Genomic DNA, 23,989 nt, shown 5'->3' with positions numbered 1-23,989 from the left:
AAAGATCTGCCCCAGGGCGCAACCAGGAGCTCTCCAAAGTCTGCGCCCAGGGAAAGTTTGCACTTTTGCAAAACAAAACAAAACAAAAAGCCCTTTCCCTTCCACGGGACTGCCCCCCCCTACTGTGGACCCACTTTCCTCCCACCCACCTTCCGGAATTCGCCCCCGACACACTCACTCACACACACACACAGACAGACACCCACCCTTCCTCGTTCCCACGCGCGCTCGCCCAGCGCGGGCTAAAGCCTCCGCCGCCTCCTCTCCGCGCTCAGCCCGGGCTTTGCGCACTGGCTCCTCCGAGCCCCGCCCCCGCAGAAGCTCCGCCTCTCCCGGGAGGGGGGGGCTCCCTGAGCCCGGCTTCCCCCCCCCCCCACCCAGCTCCGGAGCGGTGCGGGCCGGATCCCCGCGCTCACCTGGATGGGGACCCCCCTCCACCTCTCCGCCTTCCACCTGCCGGAGCCCCGGCGCGGAGAGGAGGAAGAGGCGGCGGCGCGCGGGGCAACTTCCCCTTGGGGAGAGCCGGGCCAGCGGCGGGCGCGGCGTAAATGCCCTCGCTCGGGGCCTGGGCCCGCCCTGTGCGCCAAAAGCCGCAGGGCGAGCCGCGCTGGGGACCCGCCGCGCTGCGAGGAGGCGCCCAACGCAGGCCCAGACGAGCCCGCCTTCCTGCCGCCCGCCCGCCAGCCCGCCAACGCCGGCAGCCCCTCCGCCTGCGCTCAGAAGGGCTCTCCCTCCCTCCCTCCCTCCTTCCCTGCCCATTGGGGAAGGGGCTCCTGGGAGTGCTTGCAGAGGTATCTTGAAAGAGGGGAGGGGGGGCAGCCCCCCTCCCCTTAAATTGTTGCAATTTATATATTAGTTGTGGCTTGACTTATTGGGGGGGGGGAAGTGTGTTTGGGGGGTGTCTTCCTATCCAGGCGCGGGCACATGTTGGGGGATTTGTGGCTGAGCCAATATTTGGGGGAAAGGAGCTCCTGGGGGAATTTGCAGAGGTATCTTTAAAGAGGGGAAGGGGGGAGCGGATTGCATGGCCTGTCTTAGCCACCCTCCCCTTAAATTGTTGCAATTTATATATTAGTTGTGGACTGACTTATTGGGGGGGGGAAGTGTGTGTGTTTGGGGGGTGTCTTCCTATCCAGGCGCGGGCACATGTTGGGGGATTTGTGGCTGAGCCAATATTTGGGGGAAAGGAGCTCCTGGGGGAATTTGCAGAGGTATCTTTAAAGAGGGGAAGGGGGGAGCGGATTGCATGGCCTGTCTTAGCCACCCTCCCCTTAAATTGTTGCAATTTATATATTAGTTGTGGACTGACTTATTGGGGGGGGAAGTGTGTGTGTTTGGGGGGTGTCTTCCTATCCAGGCGCGGGCACATGTTGGGGGATTTGTGGCTGAGCCAATATTTGGGGGAAAGGAGCTCCTGGGGGTATTTGCAGAGGTATCTTTAAAGAGGGGGAGCAGATTGCATGGCCTGTCTTAGCCCCCCTCCCCTTAAATTGTTGCAATTTATATATTAGTTGTGGCTTGACTTATTGGGGGGGGAAGTGTGTGTGTGTGGGGGTGTTTTCCTATCCAGACGCGGGCACATGTTGGGGGATTTGTGGCTGAGCCAATATTTGGGGGAAAGGGGCTCCTGGGGGTATTTGCAGAGGTATCTTTCAAGAGGGGAAGGGGATGGCAGGGCCTGGCCTAGCCCCCCCCTCCTCCTCCTTATAAACATTCTATTTATTTTATTTTTATGTCGATTATATGGTTCTGCTAAAGGCTGGGGGGGGTAGGTTCTTCTTACCCACCAGCAATCAGGGGCATAGTTGGTGGAGTTGTGGCTGAGCCATATTTGGGGGAAGGGGCTTCAGGAAGTATTTGCAGAGATATCTTTAAAGAGGGGGTGGTGGTGGCAGGGGCTGCCCTAGACTTTCTTCTCTTATAACCATTGCATTTCTTTATTATGTCTATTATATGGTTCTGCTACTGGCTGGTGGGGTCTTCCTGTCCCCATCAGTCACCGGCACGTTTGGGGAGAGTTGTGGCTGAGCCATATTTGGGGGGAAGGGGCTTATCTGGGTTACCTAATTGTTCAGATGGGGTTTTGACTGCTTGTTCTTTCTCTTTTTTTTATTAAAAAAAATCAAGTTGCCCTCATAGCTTGCAATACTTTTACAACTGATTTGGTGAAGAAGAAGAAAAAAAGTATCTGTAATCATTTGGTTTTTCTTTCAGTTTCTGGCTGGGCCTTATCTTGATTCCTCCAAACCACCATGCCTGGTGAGAGGTGAGTTGCATATTTATCTACGCTCCACCCTTCTGAAGCTTGGTTTCTGAAACTTAGGCCTTTGGCTCCCCTTAGTAAATTAGAAAGCAATTTCTGATTCCAATTCAGTAATGAAGATTCAGCTTATTGACAAGTGTGGTTGCTTCCTCTCCTCCTCACTTACTTCATTTGATTTGTATCCACCTTTATTACTTTAATCAAGGCATTAATACTCCTCCTATTTTCCCCACAACAACAACCCTGTGAGGTGGGTTGGGCTGAAAGAGTGGTTGGCCCAAAGTCCCCCAGCTGGCTTTCATGGCTAAGGTGGAACTAGTACTTCCCATTTCCTACTGATTGAATCAAACACACCCGGTTAGCTTTTATACCTAAGTTAGGATTAGAACTCACCATCTCCTAGTTCAGGGGTAGGCAACCTTGGCTCTTTTAGGACTCTTGGACTTCAACTCCCAGAATTCCTGAGCCAGCCATGCTGAGAGGAAAGGGAGAGGTTTCCAAGCTGAGCCATGCTGGCTCAGGAATTCTGGGAGTTGAAGTCCATGAGTCATAAAAGAGCCAAGGTTGCCTACCCTTGTCCTAGTTTCTAGGCCAGCATCTTAACCAGACTATGCTGAGCATGAGATGATTAAGTTTGGTCCATTTGTTTATATCATTTATATACCCATCCTTCTCACAAAAATGACACTGGGTGGTTTACAAGATTCAGACAAACCAGCCCCCAAACATAATCCCCTTGGCCCCTAAGAATGAACAGTTGACTGTACATACCCTCAGTAGAGTGGAGCTCATTTACACCTAGCCCAAATGCCTGGGGGAACGGTCAGATCGTCCATGCCTTGAGAAAGGCTAACAGGGTTGGGCCCTCTGAACCTCCAGGCATCCCTTTGAGGGCAGAAGGCGTGAGCCCAGGGTCCAACAAGATTACATTGTTTAGTAGAAGGGGCTCTCAGCGTGCCATCTCTACTACACCTGGTGGGGTGGGCCAAAACAATAGAAGAATGGTGGTCCCACCAGTAGTTTTGGATGTTAAGCTGAAACCCATGTAAAATTAAGCTAAGATCCATCTCATTCATTGGGCCCCAGTGGAAAATCCAACAAGAGGACAATGGTTAATATAGAAGGGGCTTGAAGCAGGCTGGCTATACTAGATCAGGCGGGACAGGCAGAAACACTAGAATGGGGGGTCCCACAGCTGACTCTGTGCCATGTAAGGCTTTACAGGGGATGACCAACATCTTGAATTATAGCTGAAAGCCTACTGGGAGCCAATGTGGCTTGCAAAGCAGCAATGTTGCATGGGCATAAGGAGAAATGCCCAAGACTGCTTATTGCAACATCCTGGACCAGCTGCAGCTTCTGAATGCTCTTCAAGGGCAGCCCCATGTAGAGTGTGTTGCTGTAATCCAAATGTCTCTCATAGTGACTGCAGGGCCAGGAAACTTCCAGCCGAGAGTGACAGTGTTCCTGAGTTTGTTGTTCGAACCCGGAAAAGAAAAGCTGATGTCGTAATAGTAAGTTGCCAATCACAATGGATTGTTCTCTGTTGTAAAATAAGCACGTGGCCTTCTGAGCTGAGTAAGATGGCAGTGTAATCCAACACAATTGGAGGAATGCAGGGCTGATGGGACACTATCGCTGACTGAAAAATAGCCTCTAATTCTTAAGAAAACCATAAAAGTAAATCCTGTTTTTAATCAAGACCTTTGACCTGGCGATTATTTCACTGTAGCCCAATATTTAAAAATTCTACTGCAGAGATGAGATAATTCTACTAGGAGTTGTAACTGATTAGTATTTGGAGGTCTGTAGGTTCTCCTGGGTCTTGTGGCGGGCAGGAAGAGATTTTACTGATCAGGAGAGCTCAAGCAAGAGTCTTCTCCAAATATTTCTGGAGACATCAGGGATTGAAGGTGAAATTGTTTTGTGTCTCGTTTACATAACCTACAGCAAAACTGTTTCCCCACAACTGGTCCTCCATTTTGCTTGGCATAGAAATGTGGGGCTATTTTCCTATCTCCGCTGTTGATCTGCTCTGTGGAGGATTTGATTCTGGTCTAGAAACATTAACTTCTTAACAGTTAATGTTGTTGCAGGCTATTGAGTTTGTTTTTGTACTTAGAGAAAGTAGAACATCAACTGAGGTGAGGCAGTGGATGCCAAAGTAGTGACCCTTGAAGTAACTACTTTTTAACTGTGAGTAACAAGTGGTGTTTCAAAGTCATCTGAAGGGCCTTAATTCAGGTAGAAAAAAAATCTCATTTCAGTAGCACATCTATTTTATTTTTACATTGCAAACCTTAATCTTGATTCGCTCTTTTCTTTCAGTTTTTACAAGATCCAGATGAAGATACTTCCAGTATAAATGCAACCAGCAGAAAATCAAACGAAAGTCAGGTAACTTTAGCACTTTAACACTGCTAGATATAAACTGTGACAAAGTTTTCATAGATGGCAAGTTTCTTCATAGGCACGAAGCCTTGTTCTTTTTCTATGCATCAATCTGCAAAATAATGTTTTTATTCATTATTTTATCCACCATCTTTCTCATATCTGGTTGTTTGGGTTGACGTGTTGTTTAGATTATCCTAATTGTTTTTCATTTGCATTTTCTTTTGCTGGTTGTAAGCTGCCTGGAATCTATCGCGAATGGAGCAGCCTGTGCTACTGTAGGCAATAAAATGCTCTTGGTTATGGATTGCCTTTGATCAAAATAAACTGGTCCAATTATCAATCAGGCCTTAAAATATTCACCCCGTGGGCTCTTTCTCAAACCAAAAGAACACTTGCCGTTGTTCTATGTCAACTAAATATGGATTTAATTCTGTTTGAAAAGAGGTTGTTAGATACTTCATCGGTTCCTTTCCTCTGGCCCATTTTTCTACTCATAAACCAGGCATCCTTCTTTCAGTGGATACAATCAATGTGTGTCTTAGTATTAGATATTGCGGTATATCTCAATACTGCAATACTGAGACACCGATTGATCATCTCTCCTGAAAAAAGGTGATGTGTAAGTATGTATGTAGAGTATATGTCTAAGGAACATGTATTTTAAAAATACATTTGGGCAGCCTACCTCTTTGGAGATTCTAGCATATCTCTGTTTGTTGCAATGTCTTATGGACAGCTTCCTTCAAATATGTGCCTTTGTAATGATGCTAACATGTATCAAGCAGAGCAGACATTTTCTGTGCTTGCAAAATGCTTAGATAATATGTGGCAATTGTAAAAAAAGGCTTTTATAATTTTTAGACTTTCCGTTTTCAGTGTTCATCGAGGATAAAAGTTTAAACTGATGCACATCATTAGCTAGTTTTCCAAAACGCAACTTGTACAAAGCCAGGATTTGCCTGGAACCCACTAACCTTGCAACTCTTAAAGATTGCATGACATCTTTTGCTACACTTGAAAGTGCTTTGCAGTAACTGTGTGTCGTCCTGATTACCTTGTAATGCTTGCAAAGGCGAAGTTTAGATTGCTTGCAGCTCTCTGTAGGAAATTCCTGCCAGATCCTGCAAATATTAGAAAGGCTGTAGATAGAATAGCACATCTGAATTACAGACTGAAATGCAAGGTTTGTTATGGTAGGATGGCTTGTTTGGGGGCTTAAGTGTAGCAAAAGGCTGGTGAAGTGGTCTGCAGCTTTAGGTCAGTTTCATTGAGTATCTGAAATAGAAAGTTTTGGCAACTTCTCAAATCTATTGAAAATATCTTATGTAGGAACAAGGTGGCATCCATTTTTATAGTGCCTGTAGCAGAATACCTTGTGAATTGCATTCTCCTTTAAGACTAGAATGAGAGGTGGGGGGAAGGAGTGTGAACTGAACTGACTCTTAATTTTTTAAAAAAGTGAATAGTTTTTTGTTTCAGAGGAACACACAATGGAAGATTTTGTTTTTGAGGAAATTTCACCAGCCTAAAGGAACTATTCCTTTTCAGATGGCTGGCTATCAAATTAACAAAGCAGCACATGTGAACTGTTCTTTTTAAAAAAATCAAAAACATTTGAAGATCTTTACAACTTAAATGATCAGGGGGTTCTGTCGTGTTTCACTGGGTTCACAAAAGCATCTAGTTTATTTGTTTGCACTTAAATTCTTTGCAAGAGTTTAATATAAGCCCTTTTCTCTTTGCCATGCTAGTATTGCAATAATGCATTCAGAGCATGTATTTTCAGAACGTAAATATAAGCTTGGATGCTGGATTATAGTCAGCACCTGCAATTTCTTTGGTACACAGCAATTCTATAATCTTGAGCTGGTTAAATTGTTATATTTTACGTCTGGCTTGTGCGTGCATTGAATGGGAACTTATCTTTTAGAAAAAAAGAAAGAGAAGGAGAGATTGCATTCTTACTCTTGAAAGGTTATTTACCATAAAAAATACATATACAGAAATATCCATTTGGAATTTCCATGTTTCTTCCCACTTGAATCCCTCTGTATCTTGATTTTCTCCTTCACAATGGAGTTTTGCTATCAGACGCAAAATAAACAGATGAGATTCTAAAGCAAAAGGCCTGTTTACCATTAACCGTTCTCTTGAAGTCACCAAAGTTTTTGAGAAGGGAACATAAAGAAGAAGAAAGCCCCTGTTATTAAACGTGTTGCAGAAATAGTTTTAGAGTATTGGGGGGGAAACCTATTTTTTTGTTTAACTTGTTAATTTGTTGGAACTTGTAATTGTTGGAAAATGAATCTGTAGTTCAGTAAACTTCCTTGGAACTTTGAACTTTGACTCCATGCTGTTGATTTTCTTTCCATAGTCAAATTATGCTGCGTGTCCTTATTCACACTTGCTGATCCCTACACCAGAGAAAGATGAAGAACTTGAGAATGCAAACTTTGCAAATTCTAAACTTCAAAAGCTTGTTTCAGCTAGGGAGACACCGTTGCCTGTTTTGGGGTAAATTTTCCACCATTTTGGTATCTGCTGGGTTGTTTTTTTATTGTTAGTTATTAAATGGCTTAATTCAGGTGATGAGAAAGAGAATTTTTACTTTTGATTTTGGGGTGGCATTATTAGAGTGAGCAGGAAGTAAATTTTCAGAATGATGTTTGGGAGATCGTAAGGTTTTAGTTACCTTAAGCCTATTAGGTGGCTTGTAAATGGCTTTGTTTGCCTCCGAAAATCCATGGCAAATTTTGCTTCCATTCAGCAATCGGTTGCAGAGTCTCAAATTTCTATGAGGTGCTAAAGGAGAGATTCAGAAATGGTGGGAAGTGTAATCCAGCTCTGTTTTAATGTTTTTTTTCTTTTGGTAGTTGGGCAAATAGAGATGAAGTATGGCAAAATATGCTCAATAAGGAACAGAAGTATGCAAGAGATAAACTTTATATGGAAAAGCATCCGCTCTTGGAACCTAAAATGCGAGTAGTTCTCCTAGATTGGCTAATGGAGGTAAGCTGGTGTTTTGCTCATGTCTGAAACAAGGATTCACACAAGACTGATTTAATTATCTATCTTGGGTTGTTTTCAAGCTCTGTCCTTCTTTCATTATAGTTTTATCTATGGGGCTTGTTACCTTATTTTGTTCCTCTTGGTTTGAAAGGTGAATCTAGTGGACGGATCTTCAAACTCTTCAGCTGATCAACCCTTTTATGAACTTTGAAGTTGTTCGTTGATTCACAGACATTTATTACATTAAACTAATAACATTATAAATCAGGTGTTTCCAACCTTGACCATTTTAAGACCTGTGAACTTCAGTTCCACGAATTCCCTACCAGCCATGGGAATTCTGGAAGTTGAAGTCCACAAGTCTTAAAGTGTCCAAGGTTGGACAGCCCTGTTATAAAGGATCATATCATCATCATAACATAGAGAACTCAAGGCTCCTTTTGCTGGTCACTGACCATTTCCACCTCTGGATAACACTGTCTTGCCAATAGCTACTTACTTTCAGCACTTGGAGCTGGTGTGGAGCTCTGCAGAGGCCCCCAAAGATTAATTGACTCCTGCCATCATTTATTGACCCTCAACTCCTTGGATAGTCCCATTAACCTTTGGGTCGGATATTGGCCATTTTGAGGAACCCTGATCTCATGGTTAGGTGCAAAAGGAAATAAAAAGTTGGAATAAGATTTATGATGGTCTTATTGCCATTGCAAAAAAAAAAAAAAAAAAACCCACCAAAATTTATTATTTCTCCAAGAACAAATCTATGTTTCACTCCACTTTTGCCTCTTCCCAGCTGCCTTATGGGGTGGGGAACACCACTGCATCACACATTGATATGGTTCACGTGGTCATTTATGTGTACACAAAAAAATTGTTGCAATACAGTTAGCCTACAGTTAGTGACTGCCTTGTTTAGCAACCATTCAGAGTTACCACTTTGTGATCAATCCTTACATTGATGACTGTTGTGGCATCCTGTGGTCACTATTTGCATCCTTCCCAACCGGCTTGCAACAGGCAGAATTAACGGAGAGACACAGAATTAAAATCACAAGTTGCAGACAATATTTTTTTTCTTAATGACTGTGATGCTTGGTGACGGAGTTGCCGGTCCCCACTGGCTGCTAAGCAAGAACTACCTTTATTACTTTATTTAACTCTGAAAAATATCAGCAAGCAACTTTACTGCAAAGAATAAGTAGCTGTTGGATTGCAAGAATGTATTTGTGTTATAGAGAAGGCAAATGTTGATCTAATTTGGTGTTTTCACAGGCGTTCCTGTGGATTTCTAACAATTGTAGAGTGATGCTGATGGAAAGGAGTATTGTTCATTTATATGTTACAGGTTTGTGAGGTCCACAGACTTCAAAGAGAGACGTTTTATTTAGCTCAGGATTTCTTTGATCGGTTCATGGCAACACAACAGAACATTGTAAAGACACTCCTCCAGTTGATTGGGATATCTTCTTTATTTATAGCTGCTAAACTTGAGGTAAAGTCTTGCTCCACAGAGCTTCAGCCCTGCCATAGAGCAGCGTTTTTCCAGTTGGCAACATTATAAAGTGTGGGTCCTTCAACTCCCAGAATTCCCCAAGCAGAAGAAAAAATAGAATATCCGTCGAAGGAGCTTCGAGAAAAGAGCAGTGCTGTTTTGATTTGATGGCTTGTTTAGCCAAAAATGTTATATCTTGGCTGCATTAAGACGTTTTTGTCTTCGACAAGATCCAAGTTATATAAAGCTGCTATTCCGTGTTATTTGTAGTTACGGTTGGCTTTAATTGATGAAGGCTCAGAAAGAAAGAAAAAAACCTTAATGTTAAAATCGTCTCATTATCCAAAATGTAAATCCTTGTGGGATAACCATCTGGTTTTGTCAGCTTGCCATCTTTTCAGAGAACAAACGGAATAGGCTAGTGCAGAGGTAGGCAACCTTGGCTCTTTTATGACTGGTGGATTTCAACTCCCAGAACTGGCTCAGGAATTCTGGGAGTTGAAGTCCACCAGTCATAAAAGAGCCAAGGTTGCCTACCCCTGGGCTAGTGTATTGATTCTCTTCTCTCTTGCAGGAGATATACCCACCGAAGCTTCACCAGTTTGCCTATGTTACTGATGGTGCTTGCACACAAGAAGAAATTATTAGCATGGAACTCATTATTATGAAGGTATGACTCTGTGCGTTCTTTTGAAGGAACGGAAGAAAAGCAATCGTACCATTAGGATATTGGTAGCTCAGGTTGAACTGTGGGGGGTCCTTGGTGCTCTCTTGAGCTTGGTTACTTTCTTGCCGATGTTTCATTACAGCGGTAGAGAGGAATGAAGTTTGGGGTGTGGAGGAAGAGGAGGACTATAGGATTCTTGGTCTCTCTAAGCTAATGATTTTCTTGCAGACATTTCATTACCAAACTAGGTAACATCATCGGGCAGATGGGAGAGGGGTGTGCTCTTATTTTTATATACTAGTGACTTGCCCTGTCAGCATCGGTGCAACCGTGCAAACATAATGATTTGTTTATTAAAAATTTTTACCCTGTAACATAGCAAGAATGAGAAAACTCACTCCAAGGAGTTAATGGTTGCCTCTCCAGATTCCATCGTTATATAAATGCATTGTCGGCTTTTGCCTTGATTTCAAGAGTCAGATTTCAGTGCTTCGGTGGAACGGAGCTCTAAAAAATGAACCGGCATGCTTTACAGTAGACTGGGGTGTCCAGCCTTAGCAACTCTTAAGACTTGGGGATTTCAACTCCCAGAATTTCCCCTCCAGCATGCTGAAGTTGGAAGTCCACAGGTCTTAAAGTTACTAAGGTTGGACACCCTTGCAGTAGATGTTCCATCAAGACGTGGAATCAGGAAGAGCCAACTGCACGCTCTGATGCATATGGAGATGTCCAGATAGGTGAATGGGCTGTTTAGGAGCCTAATAATATGCTGCATCTCCATGAAAGAGCTTTACAGTCTGCCTGGAATAAGACCCTTTGCAGCTTTAGATAGTCTTGTCTTAACCCCACTTCAGTTTTCCTTTGTGATGATATAAAGCTGTGGTGGTGAACCTATGGCACGCGTGCCACAGGTGGCACGCAGAGCCCTCTCTGTGGGCACGCACACCAGTCCGAGGCCTTCAGCTGGGTATCATAAAACCTTTTCGCTTTTCAAAGAAAGGTTCAATCAGTCAATCAATTTCAACTTCTCGCAGGAAAAAAAAAAGATCTTGCAAAGTTGGAATTGGTTGAACTTTTTAGTCCCACCCAGTCTGCTGTTACCACAGCGGCCACGCTCACCCAATGGGCCACGCTCACCCAGCACCCGGCAATACATAAAGAGGGGTTTGAGTTGCAGTTTGGGCACTCGATCTGTAAAAGGTTCACCATCTGATATAGATCATGTCCACATTGTCCTAGTGTATCTTTTTTTCTTCTACTTCTTCCAGGCGCTCAATTGGAATCTGAGTCCCTTGACAATCGTGTCTTGGCTAAATATATACATGCAGGTTGCATATCTAAGCGAGATCTGTGAGATGCTGCTGCCACAATATTCTCAAGAGATATTCGTGCAAGTAGCAGAGGTAAAGATGGAATCTACTGCAAAATGATTCCTTTCGTGTCAGCCTGAAAATGGTCCTCTGATCGTTTACGTTCTTCTTTCCTCAGCTTTTGGATCTGTGCGTCCTCGATGTGGGCTGTTTGGAATACACGTACGGTGTCCTGGCTGCTTCGGCGTTGTATCACTTCTCCTCTGGCGAGTTGATGCAGCGGGTTTCGGGTAAGGCTTTGTGTAAGATTATGTAAATTTAGGACTGGGAAGTAGCAATAGCATTAGCACTTAGACTTATATATACCGCTTCGCGGTGCTTTACAGCTCTCTCTAAGCGGTTTACAGAGTCAACATATTGACCCCCAACAATTTGGGTCCTCATTTTACCAACCTCAGAAGGACGGAAGGCTGAGTCAACCTTGAGATCGAACTCTAGACTGTGGGCAGAATCAGCCTGCAGTGCTGCTTTCTAACCACAAGGAAGGACAATAGCGTTAGCATTTAGACTTATATATACTGTTCTGTTCCAGCCTACGACCGACCCTGTTTGAATGTCAGGGAAAACCCCTTTTTATAGTCAACAGGCTGGAAAAACCCAACCAAATTTATTTACAAAGAAATCAAAAGTTCAAACGAGTTAAACCAAAAGTTCAAATGAGTTACAGGAATAACAGACCAGGACTCTAGAAGAAGATCTTCAAACAGTTGCCTTCAGCAACCAGCACCTCCCACAACTTCCCCTTTTATCAGCAGTCCCAAGGCGTGGCTTCTCATTGCCTTCTCCTCCTCTCACTGAGTTGCCTCATTGTCTTTCTCTGTTCTACTCTGCTGGATTGCCTTAGCGTCCCTGAATAGATCCAGCTGTAAATCATCTACGGCCAATACCTCATGCTCACACGGATGGTCTGATGAGGAACATGACGGGAGGGACCAGGCTGAGAGTCCTGCAGTGCATCAGAGCCTCCCTCTGACACCAAAGGCTCTCCAAACCCCTCCTTCTCTTCAGAATCATCAGACTCAGCTGCCGGTATCACAGGCTGACGCTGAATCACAACATATACCACCACAGTGCTTTACAGCCCTCTCTAAGCGGTTTACAGAGTCAAGATATTGACCCCCAACAATCTTGACTCCTCATTTTACCGACCTCGGAAGGATGGAAGGCTGAGTCAACCTTGAGCCGGTCAGGCTCGAACTCAAGTAAAAGCGTAGGAAGATGCAGGAACCTTTCTTTCTTGGTTTTCCCAGGATACGAACTGAGCGACATAGAGAAGTGTGTGAAATGGATGGTCCCCTTTGCGATGGCCATCAAGGAGGTGGGGAGTTCGGTACTGAAGCACTTCAGGGGAGTCCCCGCCGAAGCTTTGCACAATATACAAACACACATAAACACCTTTGGCTTGCTGGTAAGTTAACAGGTAACCAGAAAAGGTTGTCAACCGAGTTAATTGCTGGCAGTCCTGGGCTTACGGTCCTTTGTTTGGCGGCCTTTTGAAGTTGTAACGGCCCTTAAAAATAATGACTTGCGATTGGTGCCCACCCTTAGAACCCTCATGGCATCATCCCCCACGATCACGTGATCAAAATTTGGGAGCTTGGCATTTATGATGGTTGCAGAGTCCCAGGGTCACGTGATCGCCATTTGCAACCCTCCCAGCTGGCTTCTGACGAACAGAGTCAAAGGGTGGAAGCCGGATTTCCTTAAATGAGTGTATGGATTCACTTAATGACTAGTGATTCTCTTGATGACCATAGCAAAAAAAGGATCGTAAAATCAGGCACGGCTTACTTAACAAACAGCCTCACCCAGCGACTGGTCCCAGTCCCAGTTGTGTCATAAGTTGAGGACTAAATGTATATAACTTCTGTTTGTGCAACTTCATTCCTAATGGAGTCCTAGTGTATGTTCAACTTCCAGCATACTAAGCCACAAAGTTGTTTTTGTAATTTTGCTAATTTTGTGTGGTATGAATGCAGTCATTTTGGCTTGATAAACCCAAGATTTGCGGGTGTATTGTTACTCAGCAGCCAGTTGTAAGTTGTTTAATAAATCACAACTGAATAAATCACTGCACAGTGCAGTGTGTGGATCTAGAAACGGTAATGTTTGTAATAGTTGGGCCCTTTTAAGACCGTTCAAAACAAATTTTCATTGTATTTTGATCCTGAAGGCCTGCTTGCGATGCACCTACGTGTTTTCCTATCAGCCTGCATTTCCTTCCAGTTTTTAGCAAAAATGCCCAATAGCGAACAATGAGTTCTCTTAATGACTGCATCATTTGATAATGACTGCCAAAATCAAGGTAATAAAAATGGGCTTGGTCACATGATGGCCGTCTTTATGACTGTCACAATTTACGACGATAGCAGGTACATTCCATTAATGTTGCAAATTGAGGACTAATTCTAGTGGGAGGAATCCCAACTAGATCCAGTCTGGCTGTTTTTTTATATCTAACAAAAGAAATGCACTGTAACTTTGTTAGATTCCGTCTTGTATTGCCACAATCGATTCCATCCTAGTAAACATTTTCCTTTTGGACTAAACTTGCATCCAAGTGTTCTTATTTCCTAAGATGTGGATTGAGGTGGGTCCTGACAGTAGACGGAATCTAACAAAGTTACATTTCAATCCTATATAAAGCATTCCCATTTCAGCCCCTCCCCTCATCCAATTGGTCAGGCTCTCATCATTTGCTTAGGTGTCAGGTCCTTCCATGGGAAAGGGAACTCTCCTTGGTTTTATGGTTATTGCTTTCCTTTTCAGTTGTAAATGAAGATGCAATCCAGATCTGTCTCTCCCCCTCCCTCCCCCAGTTCAAATGTTTCCTGTTGTTTGAAGATCGCCTTAAGTAACCATCCTCTCCCCCCCCCCTTCGGAGAGATGGCAGAATCCCCAGATTGTTCTACCTATACATTTATGAAATGTGATATAAATGGATTCTGACATGCACAGCAGAATAGTAAGGGCATCAATCGTGGCTTATTTTTTTTCTTCTTCATTTGCATAGGTAAAGCAGAGCTGCTTTGCAACTCTCATAGCTGTACGATCCATCGGGGCACTTGAATGAATGAGTAATGGTTTGCTTTTTGGCATTCTTCTTTTCTAGGACAAAGCTCAAAGCAAACAAGCTATGTTAGCTGAGAAGAACAGGTTTTCTCCTTTGCCCACAGGTGTCCTCACCCCACCTCAGAGTAGTAAGAAACTCCCTCGGACCTTGAAATAGCTAAAGCTATGGAAGCTGCTCATTCTCCTGACCACCGGCTTTTTAAAAAACGCAACTCCCTCGCCCTATATTTTTTGTTTTCACGATTCTGCATTTTTGCATGATGCTGCCAGTGAGTCCAGATTAATGCTAGAATGGTGGGGGGGGGAGGGGAAATTCTTTTATGTATTTTTATGGAAGAAACCGACCGGTTCTGAAAACACTTTTTTTTTCTTGTTTAATGGAATGTCTGTTTTTAAAGGAACTCTTTGAATATACCAGCCGCCTCAAACAGGGATGTGCTTGGAATGCTGCTAATGAAAGAGTTATTTCATGTGCTGATCGGGGAAAAAAAAAGGGTTTTGCTCTTTGGATGCTGGGAAGTCCCAACAATGCGCTGGTTGGAGTTAGCCATAGAAGGCAAACCTCTTCGCAGATTTGAGTTTACACCCTGATTTTTAACAGAATCCTTTGTAAATGCTCTTATGTATCTCTTTAATTTTTTAAATAAAGTGCGGCCTTTGCTAATGGCACTTCATATTAATGTCAGAGCGGCTGAAGGTTGAGAATGGAGAGGATTTATTTAACTGCCAGGAAAAAACATTTTATTATAGTGTTAGCAGCATGCATCTACATTTCAAAGACAAGTTGACTGGATGTGCTTGTACTCTATGATAAATCAAAATATGGTTGGGTGTACGAACCAGCCACTGTAGTTAAACCACTGCTTACGGCTTAGCGGTATCCCAACTCTTTGAAAACCAATATTTATTTATTTATTTATTTTAATTCCATTTATATCCCGCCCTTCTCCGAAGACTCAGGGCGGCTTACAAGCTTAGCAGTAGCCTTCATTCTATGTATATGCCTGCTTATTAGGGCTTTCATACACACCCCAAGCGGCATTATTACAAAGTCAGCTTATTGCCCCCAACAATCTGGGTCCTCATTTTACCTACCTCGGAAGGATGGAAGGCTGAGTCAACCTTGAGCCTGGTGGGACTCGAACCTGCACTAATTGCAGGCAGCTGGTGTTACTTAAGGAGGCATTAGCCCACTGCTAATATATAATATAATATACAACTATATAATATATAATATAATATACAAGTAGTCCATGACTTAAGATCACAGTGGAGAGCCTAAAAATTTCTGTTGCTCAAGCGAGATGTTTCTTGATTGAGTTTCGCCCCTTTTTACAACTTTTTTTTTTTGCCACGGTTGTTAAGTGATTCACTGCAGTTGTTAAATTAGTGACATAGTTATGAAGTGAATCTGGCTTCCCCATTGACTTGGCTTGTCAGGAAGTGGCAAAAGGTGATCCCAGCACCCTGGGATACTGCCCCCGCCATAAATATGAGCCAGTTGCCAAGTGTCTGAATTGTGATCACGTGATGATCATGGGGATGCTGCAAAAGCTGTGTGAAAAATGGCACTGAAGTTCAGATGCTTGGCCACTGACTCGCCTTTGTGGCAGTTGCAGTGTTGATCGCCTTTTGTGACCTTCCAAGGTGCAAAATTCAAAGGGGAAGCCAGATTCACAATAACAACCGTGCAACTAATTTAACAGCTGCATTGACCTACTTAACAACTGTGGCATAAAAGCTCGTAAAATGGGGCAAAACTCAACAACAGAAATTTGGGGCTTACAATTGTGTACCTGTAATTTCTCTGTTTTTTTTTTTTTTTGTAGCTGTGCAACTTCCAACTTTCTAGGGTATGTCAAGTTAGGAGAATGGTAGGTTTAGGTTTTCTTCGCATTTTCTGCAGAGAAGCAGCTGGAATCTCTGATCTGCGAAAAAGGGAGACGCTGGCAGAACTAAGAATAGCCTTAGCTGAGAATGCACTAGTCACTCGCCGCTGTGAATACAAGAGCTGTAAGAATCCAAAGCACTTCCATGTCTTGAAAACGTGAGAACCAGCTCCAGCTGCTTTCTAGAAGCTCTGCAGGCTGGTGGTCTCCTGGTTGAGCAACTTTGCTTTGTGTCAACAGCTCCACGTATTTCAAGTCGACGTGTTGCGGTGGAAAGTTTGTACTCTTGTGTTCGATCTGCTGTATCTTCCAGCATTTGTTAAGGGAGGGGAGAGTGAAGGTTATTTTTTATAGATCCCGTGCAAAACTCGAAAGAGTTTTGAGTTTCTCCAGGGCTGTTGCCTTGCCTGGTATAGATCCACTTATGGGGGTTGGTGGCCATCAGCCAACAACCCCCAGTGCATGGACCAGTACCGGGCCATGGCATGCCAGAAACCGGTCCACACAAACAAGCAAAGCCCAATCTGCAAGATGCAGGCAGCACACAAAATCACGCACCCTCCGGTCCGCGGAAAAACCTCTCTCCACGGAACCGGTCCCTGGTAGACTGGATGGAACTCTTGACTTTAGTGTACAGGTCGTCCTCGACTTACAAACACAACTTGAGCCCAGAATGTCTCTTGTTACGTGAGACATTTGTTAAGTGGGTTTTGCCCTGTTTTACGACTTTTCTTTCCTCAGTTGCTAAGTGAATCACTGCAATTGATAAAAGTCAGTAATTTGGTTGTGAATTGAATCTGGCCTCCCCATGTCAGAAGGTCGCAAAAAAGGGATCACGTGACCTTGGGGCACAGCAACCGTCGTAAATACGAACCAGTCGCCAAGCCTTTGAATTTTGATCGCAGGATCGTGGGGAACGCTGTGAAGACTGTAACTGAAAAATGTGCATAAGTGACTTATTTTCAGCGCTGTTGTAACTTTGAACGTTCACAAAATGACATTTTGTAAGTGAAGGACTACCTGTACCTTCTAGATCAGGCATGTCAGACTGCCGGCCTGCGGACCGGATGCATCACGCCGAAACTGCACCCCCACCCCGTTGCCGGCAATGGGGTGAAAGTCGCAATACGTCGCTTGATGTCATGTGACGTCACAAATTTGACATGCCTATTCTAGATAAACAGCAAGGAACAAATTGCCCTGGTTCTAAAACTGGTTCTAGACAACACATTCAAACATTTGCTGTTTGTACTTAGGCACTCATATTCTTCTTTCAGGGAAAAACAGAAGATAGGATCCCTTCACAGGGGATTCTCATTCTAGTTTCCTATGAAGCTAATAAACTTTGAAGCTGTTTTCAGAGGCTTTCCAATTTAACTGCATTTCATACGAAAGGAGGAATAAACCACCAAAAAAGTGCTTAATGTTTTTCTTGTAAGCCTGCAAAGGGAAGAAGGAAGCCATTGCTTTTTTTTTCCCCTTCATCTTTTCACTTCTTAAGTGCTGAAAGACAACAGCTGAACAGGAGGCAATTACAGAAATGTTTTCAGTAATCAGCTGGTGGCATGTCTATTTTCTGAACTCTGAATGCCCAGCTATATCAATCCGCAAAGCCAGGAATAGCTGTAGACTTAATAGTATCTTATTCTCACCAAGGAAAAAGTTTGTAATTGAGATCCATCTTCTTTGTTTCATCCATTTATATATGCAAAGGGGGCACGATGGCTCAGTAGTTAAGGACACTGAGCTTGGTCAACTGGAGAGCTGACAGCCCGGGTTTGAGACCCGAGCTAGCGCACCAGGGATGAGCTGCCGTTCCTTGCTCCAGCTCCCGCCCACCTAGCAGTTTGAAAGCATGCCAGGAAACATAGGACAGCCTAGAAAAGTAAGTCCCCTCCTAACCATACCCAAGCACTCCGGGTTTTTTGGAGATGTCCATTTTGCTCTTTGAGTTCATGGTGACCTAACCCTAACCCTAAGTGGAATTTTCCACCAATGGGATTTTCCAGTGTATTTTCCGCCAATGGGATTTTCCCATGTATTTTACCAGGAGACATAGATAAGGCAGCCTAGAAAAGTAAGTGCCCTCCTAACCATACCCAAGAACTCCAAATTTGTTGGCGATGTCCATTTTGCTCTATGAGTTCATGCTGACCTAACCCTAAGTGGAATTTTCTGCCAATGGGATTTTTCCATGTATTTTACCAGGAAACATAAGATAGGGCAGCCTAGAAAAGTCAGTGCCCTCCTAACCATACCCAAGCACTCTGAGTTTGTTGGCAATGTCCATTTTGCTCTATGAGTTCATGGTGACCTAACCCTAACCCTAAGTGGAATTTTCCTCCAATGGGATTTTCCAGTGTATTTTTCTCCAATGGGATTTTCCCATGTATTTTACCAGGAAACCTAAATAGGGCAGCCTTGAAAGGTAAGTCCCCCACTAACCATAACCAAGCATTCCAAGTTTGTTGGCGATGTCCATTTTGCTCTATGAGTTCATGGTGACCTAACCCTAACTGGAATTTTCCTCCAATTGGATTTTCCCATGCATTTTACCAGAAAAGATAGATAGGGCAGCCTAGAAGTCAGTGCCTTTCTAACCATACCCAAGTACTCTGAATTTGTTCGCAATGTCCATTGTTCTAACTGTCAGGAAATTCCTCCTTGGTTCCAGGTTGCTTCTGTCCTTGAGTAATTTCCATCCTTCCTTCTTGTCCTGCCCTCAAGTGCTTTGGAGAATAGCTTAACTCCCTCTTCTTAGATTTTGGAAGACTGCTATCATGCCACCTCTCATCTTTTCATTAAACTGGACATACCCAATTCCAGCAACCCTTCCTTATATGTTTTAGCCTGCAGCCCTCTGATCAACCTTGTTGCTCTTCTCTGCCCTCTTTCTAGAGTCTCAACTCTAGAAATGCCTCCTTAAGTAACACCAGCTGCCTGCAATTAGTGCAGGTTCGCATCCCACCAGGCTCAAGGTTGACTCATTCTTCCATCCTTCCGAGGTAGGTAAAATGAGGAGCCAGATTGTTGGGGGCAATTAAGCTGACTTTGTAATAATGCCACTTGGGGAGGGGGCGAAAGCCCTAATAAGCAGGCATATACATAGAATGAAGGCTACTGCTAAGCTTGTAAGCCGCCCTGAGTCTTCGGAGAAGGGCGGGATATAAAGAATTAAAATAAAAAAAAAAATAAAACATCTTTTTTACATCGTGGTGACCAAATCTGGATGCAGTATTCCAAGTGCAGCCTTACCAAGGTGTTGTGAAATGGAGATGAGCATCGTGTCCTAGAGTGGGCATGACTGACAGGGAAACCTTTATCCTTTAGAAAGCAAAGAAGATCCTTTTCAAGATTAATTAATGCTCAGCAGAGAAAATTAGAGGCAACAGAATTGGATTGGCTGTATGCTTCATTTGTTACCCGCCTTAAGATTCTGATTCTATCTCTGCCTCCCCTCCCGCCCTTCGCCATGAAAGCTAGCACAAACTAGCTTCTTGCCATACATTCACAAGGATTTCACTAAAATATTTCTTGTTTTCTCAAGTTTACATCTCCCAGCCTTTCACGGTTGCTATGAGGCAGTCTGCCCGAGAGATGAAAATAAATCTGTGTCATTTTTTATTTTTTCCCCTTATGTGTGAAGTTCATTTCCGCTTATTTCTCCCACACATATACGGTTATGCTGGCTTTGTAAAATGCTTGAATTCTTCTAATGCTCTTTCTGTGAACGGATACATATGCACGAAACTCTGTTCTGGAAAGACCATATGCTCAGGTCTGTCAGCTTAAAATACCCATGCCAAGTTGATGCTTTTATTCCAAGAAACTTCGCCTTTTGTCACCATCTATCTTTCAAGGTTAATTAATCAGCCTTAAAATATTTAAAGTGATAGGCAGGAGTGAGCTCTTCCAACTTGTCAAAGTTTCTGGCTCCTGAATGCTTTACTTTCCTTCCAACTGCAAGACAACACTACCCAATTTAACTTCTATTTTTCTTTATTGTGCGACAGGATTGAAAGTCAATTTTTAGCTGCACTGGTATGAAAACTGGCAGGGTTTGGGGATGGTGTCTCTTTTTGGAGAAATGGAAGATTTAGGGTAAAAATTTGAACTGAAGTGAAGTGTTTTGCCCCTTAACTGCCCCCTCCTCCAAAATAGGTTACTCTCACAAGTTGTATCCTGAGAAACAAAGTGGTAGACTCCTCTACTTTCAATTTACCACACAGTCGTTTCAACCATTCCAAGAAGGCTCCTCACCCATTTGCACTGCTCAGGTGACCCTGACAACACAGATGAAGCCTCCAGGTGACATCAACGACTCTCTAAAACAGACATGTCAAACACAAGGCCCGGGGGCTGGATCTGGCCCGTGAAGTGGTTTCATGTGGCCCACGAAGCCATCCTGGAAACAGTGAGGGAACGGCCCCCACTGCCTTGGCCCTGGCCCAGAGACCCTCCTCCTGCAAGAGACCCTCAGATCTGTCCCACTCCTGCCCAGGCCCCCATAGGCACCCTTGATGCGAACGATGTAGAGTTGGCCATGCCCACCCAGTAGGCCACACCCACTCTAGCCACACCCACCCAGTAGGCCACGCCCACCCTGGCCATACCCACCCGGCCCCTTGAGGGCCACCGCAATGCTGATGCGGCCCTCAATGAAATTGAGTTTGACACCCCTGCTAAGGATGCAACTGACCAGCTGTCTGCAAGGAGTATAAGTCCTTCCATTCCCCACCATCCAGTCAGAGCTGAAGAAGCTTCTTGGATGAGAAGCAAAATGTCTTCAAAGAGAAAAAAGAAAGTCCAGTTGCCTCGTGAAAAAGCACTTTTGGGACACCCATGACCTGGATGATGGAGAAACTCCACAGACAAAGTGTTAGACTCCATCCTCAAAAGCCTGGTATCCCCCAGCTTATTGAATACATTACAGTTGGCTAGGTCAGCACAGCACCCTAAGCATTCTTAATGGAGTTTTTTTTTTACCCTACAACAATTAACCTGTGAGGTGAGCTGGGCTGAGAGAAAGTGACTGGCCCAAAGTCAACCAATAGATTTTTATACCTAGGTGGGACTAGAACTCACAGGCTCCTGGTTTCTAATCTGATGCCTTAATTATTGTAGACTAGAGGTCCCCAACCTTTTGGGCACCAGGGACCGGTTCTGTGGAGAGAGGTTTTTCCACAGACCGGAGAGTGTGTGGTTTTGTGTGCCGTCTGCATCCCAATGATGGGACTTGGCTTGTTTGTGTGGAGCATGCCAGAGCCCGGTACTGGTCCATGGACCAGGGGTTGGGGACCCCTGCTGTAGACCATCCCACTCTTATGACTTTCCAGAGGTTGAACATCTAGCTTTTACTGAAAGCCTTTGGGTGTTGCTTATGGAGTCTTCAGTCTCAATGTTATTGTGCTGCCGTTATTGCATTATTATTTTTTTTAGTATAGGATTATTTTATTTTATACTGAATATCCGCTCACTTACTACAGTCTGTTAGGGATGAGGACATACAGCCTCATCAAACTAATACAGCTTATGGAAGTGTGAACCTCATCTGTTCCTGCTTACTTTATTTCCTCACCTACCAGGAAATATTTGCATTTTTGCCTAATATTAAGGATAAATTTGAATAATGACTGGATTGTATGTGTTCCACAAGGACTGATTGACACATTGCACTAATCCTAGCACAGTTGGGTACCAGCACCTATTGTGTGAAAGCAATCATTGTGTGATTTCTCTCCCCCCCCCCCCCGTCACCCCGCCCAACAATACAGAATACTTGAAAATTTGCCCAATATTTAGCAATACCTAATACGGCTAGTCTCCTCTGGCAACTTCCATGTGTGGCATTAAAATTTTCATAATTCACAATGTTCCTTCCCCATCCCTTCTTTTTTTAAAATGGCCAACAAAATACTAGAAGTAGAAAGGTTTGAAAAGAAATGTGTGGAAGATTGAAACCTAGTATTTAAAATTAATTCCTGGGGGAAAAACTTGTAGATTGTTTTGTTACTTAGTTCTACAGTCACCTTTTGGAATGTGGCTCTGTGCTAGGTTTCGCGAGCTGACCCCTGAGATTTGTGTGTGTGTGTGTGTGGGTGGGTCATTTTTCTTTGCAGAAGATGGTTTAGTACAGGGGTCTCCAAACTATTTGTTAAGATAAGGTGTTTAGCACTGCAGGGAAATCTATTGTGGTCTCTTTACCTTTTGGGTTTGCCTCCTCAAAAGAAAATGTGTCTCCTCATTGTTATTTATACAGAAGCAGCTACAATTCAATCATGTAGGCGAGAACAGAAGAGATATCCTCTGTCTCCCTAATCTTTTGTTTAAATCTTCTTGTTCTTCGGCTTACGATTCTTTATCTCTAACTGGATTTGTATCAGAGAGCATTTAAGTCACAGGATTACCCCCAAAGGACTTTCAAACTGAGAACTATCTGTAAAGTAAGGACACATTTTACTTAGAACCTGGTTGAACATTTCTTCTACGTTCTTGAAAACTGCTGTTCTTTTTTTCCACAGTGGAAAAGAAATTGCTTGAATTCCTCTGCCACAACACCGAAGGAAGATGAGCCCCAGGGGTGCTGTCGTTACTCGTTTTATTTATTGACGTATATTTATTGGTTAAACTTGTACGCTGACCATCTCACCTAGTTCTTTCTTCAACGGTTGGACGGAAGTGTTTTCTCTTATTCCTTATCCAATCCTCTCTTCCCAATAATCTGTAACTTTCCATCTTTTACTAAATCCCAAATGGAGATGTCAGGAGGGAACGGATCACACGAAGCTTAAACAAATCTTGAAGTTGTTGGGTCTGGTTAGCCACAAAGAAGAAGAGGACAACCTATTTTCCAAAGCACCAGAAGGCAAGGCAAGAAGCAATGGATGGAAATGAACCAAAGAGAGAAGCAACCTAGAATTAGGGAGATGTTTCCTAACACTGAGAAGAATTAACCAGTGGAACGCCTTGCCTTCAGAACTTGTGGTTTCTTCATCACTGGAGACTTTTAAGAAGACACTGGACAGCCTGTCTGAAATGGTATAGTTATAGGACAGTGATGGCGAGCCTTTTAGAGACTGAGTGCCCAACTGCAAGCCAAAACCCACTTATCATCGGGTGCCGGGTGGGTGTGGCCCATTGGGTGGGCGTGGCCCATCCAGTGGGTGTGGCCCATCGGGTAGACATGGCTGCAGTGGTAATGGCAGATCTTTTGCGAGATCTTTTTTTTTCCCGCAAGAAGTTGAAATTGATTGATTGATTGAACCTTTTTTTTTTTTGCACAAGTGAAAAGTTTTATAAAACCCAGCTTGAAGGCCTAGGACTGGGATGATGGTGCGCATGCCCACAGAGAGGGCTCTGCGTGCCACCTGTGGCACAGGTGCCATAGGTTCGCTACCAGAGTTATAGGATCTCCTGCTTGAGTAGGCGATTGGACTAGAAGACCTCTAAAGTCCCTTCTGTTGTTCTGTTGCATGTTTTCCAACAACTGTGCTCTGCAGTATTATCTCCAGCAATGAAGCTTGGACAACGCGCACACCTCACTCCAGTTTATCTCTAATGTCTAAGGCACTCTGGGAAAGACACACAGAAAACTGGAGTGTCTTTCCCAGTGGGTTGGGGTGGAAAAGTTTTCAGGAAAGTGGAAAACAGATTCTGGCACAGTGCTAAATCTGGCAGGGAAGACATAGCTGGCTGCCTAACTTTTCAATGACAGGGTACACCAATTCATCTTGTGTCCATCTCATCAAGCGTCTGGATCAGAGAGAGACGCGTCCACTGGAGGGACATTAACATTTCCGTTAATAGGACTAGCCTAGCTGATGCTGAGCCTGG

General features: G+C 43.9%; 1 protein-coding gene across 2 annotated transcripts; it reads left to right on the top strand.

The window, feature by feature from the left end:
* Nucleotides 1–424: 424 nt before the first annotated feature.
* Nucleotides 425–23,398, top strand: CCNE1 (cyclin E1). 2 transcript variants are annotated; one of them, XM_083370471.1, is made up of 12 exons: nt 425–791; nt 2,215–2,266; nt 3,687–3,777; nt 4,592–4,660; nt 7,032–7,171; nt 7,531–7,666; nt 9,012–9,158; nt 9,733–9,828; nt 11,094–11,228; nt 11,314–11,425; nt 12,446–12,603; nt 22,678–23,398. In XM_083370471.1, the coding sequence occupies exons 2-12, from the start codon at nt 2,253–2,255 to the stop codon at nt 22,807–22,809; spliced, it is 1,230 nt and encodes a 409-aa protein (XP_083226597.1). In that variant the 5' UTR covers nt 425–791; nt 2,215–2,252; the 3' UTR covers nt 22,810–23,398. The 2 variants fall into 2 exon arrangements, with proteins under 2 accessions (XP_083226597.1, XP_083226598.1); XM_083370472.1 differs by lacking the exon at nt 22,678–23,398 and adding an exon at nt 14,308–14,933 and having other exon boundaries at nt 434–791.
* The last annotated feature ends 591 nt before the right edge of the window (nt 23,399–23,989 follow it).

This window comes from Vipera ursinii (genome assembly GCF_947247035.1).
Source record: "Vipera ursinii genome assembly, chromosome: 10".
Lineage (NCBI taxonomy): Eukaryota > Metazoa > Chordata > Lepidosauria > Squamata > Viperidae > Vipera > Vipera ursinii.
This window is presented reverse-complemented; position numbering and strand designations above follow the sequence as displayed.